General features: G+C 58.6%; 1 protein-coding gene across 1 annotated transcript; it reads right to left on the bottom strand.

Moving 5' to 3' along the window:
- Positions 1-642: 642 nt before the first annotated feature.
- On the bottom strand, positions 643-3785 carry CD70 (CD70 molecule). The gene is made up of 3 exons (XM_004595869.2): positions 3621-3785; positions 3033-3066; positions 643-1028 (listed from the first exon to the last, which is right to left on the bottom strand). Exons 1-3 carry the CDS (start codon positions 3783-3785, stop codon positions 643-645), a joined length of 585 nt encoding a protein of 194 aa, XP_004595926.1.
- Between the last annotated feature and the right edge of the window lie 2215 nt (positions 3786-6000).

Raw genomic sequence — 6000 nt, 5'->3', positions numbered from 1 at the left:
AGCCCCTTAATCCCCCCGCCAGCTCTGCCCCTTCCTTCCTGGATCAACTCAGCACCAACCACTGCAGCCACTTGGGGAGTGAGTCAGCAGACGGAAGATCTTCCTCTCTGCCTCTCCTCTTCTCTGTATATCAATAAAAACAAAGAAATCTTAGAAAAACAAACTTGCTGGGATGCATTGCTTGAGAGAACTCTCCTGATGTCTTCTGCCAGCCACAACCCAGCCTGGCCTCCAGGGGCCTTCGTCTGGGTGGCAAGAAGTGTGGGAAGTGGAGTTCTGCCTCCTGTGTGTTGCTAGCCACACCTGCTTGGAACTATGGTGTTGCAGCTCCCCAAACGACCAAGGCCTCTGGGCACAGATATGTACCTCCTGTACCCAGCCAACACATGGAGCAGGGGTCAAGTGCAACGTTTTATTAGTTTCTTAGATATTCTTATTTCTTCTCTATGGTAGCAGCAGTGTCTGGCCGCCACAGCCTCCCTACTGCTACTGGGCTGCGAGGGCCATTGTCCAGAGGGACAAATACATATTCCATCTTTTCCCAGGGAATCTCTGGTGCACCCAGGGACAAAATGGAGTTATTTACGGTTTGAGTGGGGCTGGGGGGAAGGGAGTGGTGGGAGGGAGACAGGAGGGGGGGGGTCAGGGGTGCACCCACTGGACACCAAAGAAGGTTTCATCGGGGTTTTGGGAGGGTACCAGGGGCAGTGTGAGGTTGGTGCACAGCAGGTCCCCACGGGCCAGGGGTGTCAGGCGCTGGGAGACGACGCTGCAACTCTGGGAGAAGTGGAGGCGCAAGAGGCTGATGCTGTGGGTGACCGGTTTGCAAATGCTCAAGGCTAGAGTGGCACCGCGGGGCCGGGTGGGTCCTATCCAGGAGCAGTTAGCTAGCGTGACCTGGATGTGCAGCCGGTAGATGCCATCACGTTGGATACGCAGTTGCCCATCATCCAGCTCCGGTCCAAACAGGAAGGAGCGGCCGAGTGCCGGGCCAGCCTGCCAGCGCAGCCTGGGGTCCTGGCGAGCACCTGCTGAGGTATAGGGTTGGGGGATGGGAGGAGAGAGGTTTAGGGTTGCTGAGGCTCGAGGTGGGGGCGGTGGGGGTGGTTGCGTTGACGATGGGATGGGGGAAAGAAGGAGAGAAGGGGAAGAGGAGAGAGAGATCAGAAGATGAAGAGAGAGACTAGAAGTTGGATAGAAAGAGTCCTCGGGCAGTGAAATCCCATTGTTCTGCCACCCAGGTCTGCTCTGAGCCTGGGGACAACGTTCTTAGATTGGAACAAGCTCGGTGGCTCCAAACCACCAGGACTCCGCCTCCTCCCGGTTCCTCAAAAGCCATCTGCTTAAGGCACAGCCAGCTACAGCTCACAGGCAGAACCCCATCTGCGACCCCGACTTCACAACCGCTGCTCTACCCCACGACCTAAAACAGGTGTCCCTTGCACCTCACTATGTCTCCCACTAGCTGGGTCCCCTGTGGCTGTCCCCCAATCCCTTTGGGTCCTACGAGGCAGTACCTTCTTCTCTCTAGGACTCCTGAGTCATAAAGGGCTCCTCAGTTTCTTCTGGGGATCTACATACCCTTGTATCTTGGTTTCTATTTGCTCAAAGAGCCCGATCAGGACACCTGTCGCTGTATGCTGAGGAAGGGCCCACAGGGCGTGTGCCAGGATCTGCCATCTCCTCCCCTCCCCCGGGAGGGCTGCATTTGGCCACGGGTCAGGCTCGGGGGTGTAGGCATAGTGGCCGTGCTGACTGCCCGGCTGGGTACATGATCAGAAACATTGTCCCACTTCGAGCCAGCTGCCCACGTGACTCATCACCCATCCAGAGCCTTGGGGGTGAAGGCTGGGCACAGAGCCACAGAGAAGGGAAGAGAGAGGGAGATAAAGGGAGAGAGAGAGATTACCACTGAGGGGCAGAATGTTCATTCTCACCCGTTCCAAACAAAGAGGACACAGTACCCCAACTCGAGGGGTCCCCTCTGCAGAGAGGGCAGCCCAGAAGAGAAAGAGGAGCAGTGGACAGCTGGAAGGGGCCCTGTCTGCCCACTGGCTCGGGCCCCCTGGGTGAGGAGGCTCCTCCACAGGACCAGGGGTGCGGCTGGCCTGCCCATGACTGGCCGGCCGGCCACATCCTCCTCCCAGTGTAAGGGTAGGACATGCGCAGGCCACACTGGGGGGAATGAATGGGGTCATGGCTGCGGGTACTGCTTGCTTTTTCTTCTGGGTTGATCTGGGCTCTTTCAAGGGAGAGGGAGACATGCCGGAAGGGAGCCTTGTTTGGAAGAATCTGGGTTGAGTCCTGGCTGGCCACAGCTCCTGGCGCATGCGCACCGTGGGACACAGCAGAAGATGGACTTGGGCTCCTGCACCTGTGGTGGGAGACCCGGAAGAAGATCCTGGTGCCTAGCCTTGGTCTGGCCCAGCTCTGGTTCTTGCAGGCTTTGGGGGAGCAAACCAATGGATGGAAGGTCTTTCTCGTCTCTCTTCCTTCCTTTTTTATTTTTTCAGATCATTTATTCTTATTTGAAAGAGAAAGGAGGAGAGACAGAGAGGAAGATCTTCCGTCCGATGATTCACTCCCCAAGTGGCCACAACAGCTGGTGCTGAGCCAATCCGAAGCCAGAAGCCTCTTCCGGGTCTCCCACACGGGTACAGGGTCCCAAGGCTTTGGGCCGTCCTCCACTGCTTTTCCAGGCCACAGGCAGGGAGCTGGATGGCAAGTGGAGCAGCTGGGACCTGAACCAGCGCCCATAGGGGATGCCAGCTCTGCAGGTGAAAGTTTAACCTACTGCACCATGGCACGGGGCGGAGGTGGGGTAGGGGTCGGGGGAGGTGGTCAACCTTTCAAAAAAAAATGCACACATAAAAATGGACAGTGAAGTGCTAAATGAAAAGGGAAAGATACCCAGGTGCACACCTGCGCCGCTGTGTCTGTCCGTCTTCCTCCGTCTCATTCCTTGGCCCTCACCTGCACCTGCGCACTAGCGCGCACCCGCGCGCACCCGCCCCGCACTTGCCCCTTCTTACCTGTGCGGTTCAGCTGCAGCTCAGCAATGTCCCACTGTGTGTGTGTGCGGAGAGATGAAAAAAACAAAACAAAAATGAAAGAACTAAGAAAATGCCAGCCCGGGAGGGGAGGGGGGTCTGTCTTCTGCGCCTCCCCAACCCCCCGCCGCTCTCCAGCTTTCCAGACAGCCTGAGCGTAAAACTCGGAGCTGCCCAGAGACTTTTCCTGGAAGTTACCGGGCACAGGCGCCCGGAGGGCCTCCTGACGTGAAGGCCCCTGCGAGGTCCCCAAACGGAACTCCCCGCGCCCATGGGTGCTCCACTGCCTGCCCTGTGAAGCCCCCGGGAGCCTCTGAGTCAGCCGTGCCAGGGGGAACACCGCACCTGTCCCTCCTGGTGCGCGCTCTGTCTCTGTCCCTGTCTCTGTCTCTCTCTCTCACACACACACCCTCCGTTGTCACCCAGCTCTCCCTTTCTCCCTCTCGTCAGTCCATCTGCGCGCCCCTGGCGGGTGCACGGTCCCTCGCCCTGTACCAGGTCCCCGGGTCCCGGAGTCCGGTGCGCGCCAACTCTCCCTGCGCTTGCAACTCCCTTCCCCGTTTCACTCACCGCAGGTGCCTCGAGCTGCTGCTGTGGCTGCTGCTGCTTGGCCAGCCACGGGCTGTAGAGGAAGCCGTAGACCGCCGCCACGATGAGGGCCAGTGGCAGAAGCGGGCGCAGCGCCGATGCCCAGGGCAGGCGTAGCCAGGGGCAGGAGGAGCCCTCCTCCGCCATCGCGGCCCGCGGCCGGCGCAGCATGGGCGAGGGCGGCCGCTGAGCCAGGAAGAAACTTGGGTCCCTCTGGGCGCGGTTCTCTGAGGGTTTTTGCCTGCCTCGACCTGCCTGCCCCTCTCTCTCTCGGGGGATGTCCGGCCCAGGGGAGGGGCTTGAGCGCAGGGAAATCCCCTCCCAGTCTCTGCCGTCCCTCACCTCCCAGCTGAGGCCATCTGAGGGGGAGGACAGCGGCTGCCGCAGCCCATCCCTCTGGCCCTGGCGGTCTAGCTTTCCTGTTTGGTTCCCTGTGCCTTCTTTCTTGCTCATTGGGGAGCCCCCCCAGTGCACAGTACATCCACAGCGGTAGGGGTGGGAGGGCTGGAGACTGTGTTAGCTCCCTCGTGGTTGAGAAAGCAGCCAGGAGTTGGGAATGGCCCCCCAGATCCTCATGCACGCCTCTCTACTTCTTTATTTACACAAAAGATGAGAGAGAGAGCTAGAGAGAGCCACAACAACCGGGGCTGGGATAGCCACAAGTCAGGACCCAGGATTTCTTCTGAATCTCCCGCGTGGGTGCAGGGTCCCAAGCACTTGGGCCATCCTCCACTGCCTTCCCAGGCATCTCAGCAGAGAGCCGAATCAGAAGTGGAGCAGCCCAGACTCGAACCCGTGGTCCTATGGGATGATGGTGTAGCAGTGTCTCCCTTGCTCCGGTGCATTCCTGACCTTACCTGGCAGTCAGGAGGGGTCAGGTGACTGCCCAGGAGGGTGGGAGGAACACAGTGGTAGTCATGAGCGAGTGAGACAGCCCGCTGTCTCCCCTCCCTTACCTCGTGTCCTCTGTGGGGGTGCTCCCCGTGTGCTCCCCACATTCCTGTGCAGCCCAGACCTCAGAACCCGTCTGCGTTTGGAAATGAGTCGGGGTAGCGAGGCAGTAGACAGGCAGGCACTTTCTCGTTCTGCTTCCAACACACACACCCCCCTAGACATGAAGCGACATCATGGGGTTGGCACAGTGGCTCAAAGGGCTAATCCTCCACCTGCAAGCACCAGGATCCCACAGGGGCACCAGTTCGTCTTCCCGGCAGCTCCACTCCCCATCCGGCTCCCTGCCTGTGGCCTGAGAAAGCAGCAGAGGAAGGCCCAAAGCCTTGGGACCCTGCACCCACATGGGAGACCCAGAAGAAGCTCCTGGCTCTGGCTACGGAGGCCACTTGGGGAGTGAGTGAATCAAGAGATGGAAGATTTTTCTGTGTCTCCTTCTCTGCTGATATGCCTTTCAGCTAAAAACAAATCTTAAAAAAAAAAAAAAAGCAGAAGATGCTGTGGCGAGGCAGCTGTGCAGATGGACAGAATGCCACTTGAAGGTGAAAGCGCTGGGCGCAGGAGCCCAATCAGAACGAAGACAACAAGCTGCCAGATGCAGTGAAATGCGCGATGGGAAACTGGCCAGGCCACAGTGGGACTTTCCCCTCAACCCCGCTCTGCCCCTGGGTGGGCGATGGGGTGGAGCTGCATCAGGGGCTTCGCGGCAGGCACAGGGGGTGGCACACGCCTACACCCCCAGCAGTTCTTTTCCCAGTGCAGCCCGAGAAGGGGGACCCTGCAGCGTAGCTAGCAATGCAAGAACAGCCTGGCTAGTCACACAGGTAACGGGGACGCTCACACATGCCTTGTGCCGTGTGGTTTGAGAACTCTGACGTAGCACACGTGCCGTGGAGAGTGAAGGGTGACCGTAGGCTCCACGGGGACGAAGCTGGACCGTGTAGTGGAGCGGGCTGGGGAAGGAAGGGGTGGGTGGCTAGGCTGGCGGTGAGGATGAACCTGCCTCCCCGTGTTGAGCCCCTGGGTTCGGTCCCCAAGCTCCGGCTCCTGACTCGGGGGACGACTCAAGCAGCTGAGTCTTTATCCTTTACATGGGGCAGGTGCATGGAATTTCAAGATCCTGGCTCTGGCCCTGGGCCCAAGCCTTGGCCATCATGGGCATTAAAAATTTATTTATTTATTTATTTATTTATTTATTTATTTATTTATTTATTTATTTAAGTCAGATATACAGAGAGAAGGAGAGACAGAGAGGCAGATCTTCTCCGATGATTCATTCCCTAAGTGGCCTCAACAGCCAGAGTTGTGCTGATCCAAAATCAGGTGCCAGGAGCTTCTTCTGGGTCCCCCATGAGCGTGCAGGGTCCCAAGGCTTTGGACCATCCTCAATTGCTTTCCCAGGCCACAGGCA

The sequence above is a fragment of the Ochotona princeps genome, chromosome 33 (assembly GCF_030435755.1).
Source record: "Ochotona princeps isolate mOchPri1 chromosome 33, mOchPri1.hap1, whole genome shotgun sequence".
NCBI classification, from domain to species: Eukaryota; Metazoa; Chordata; class Mammalia; order Lagomorpha; family Ochotonidae; genus Ochotona; species Ochotona princeps.
Note: the sequence above shows the minus strand (reverse complement) of the source record. Positions and strands in the feature narration are given on the sequence as shown.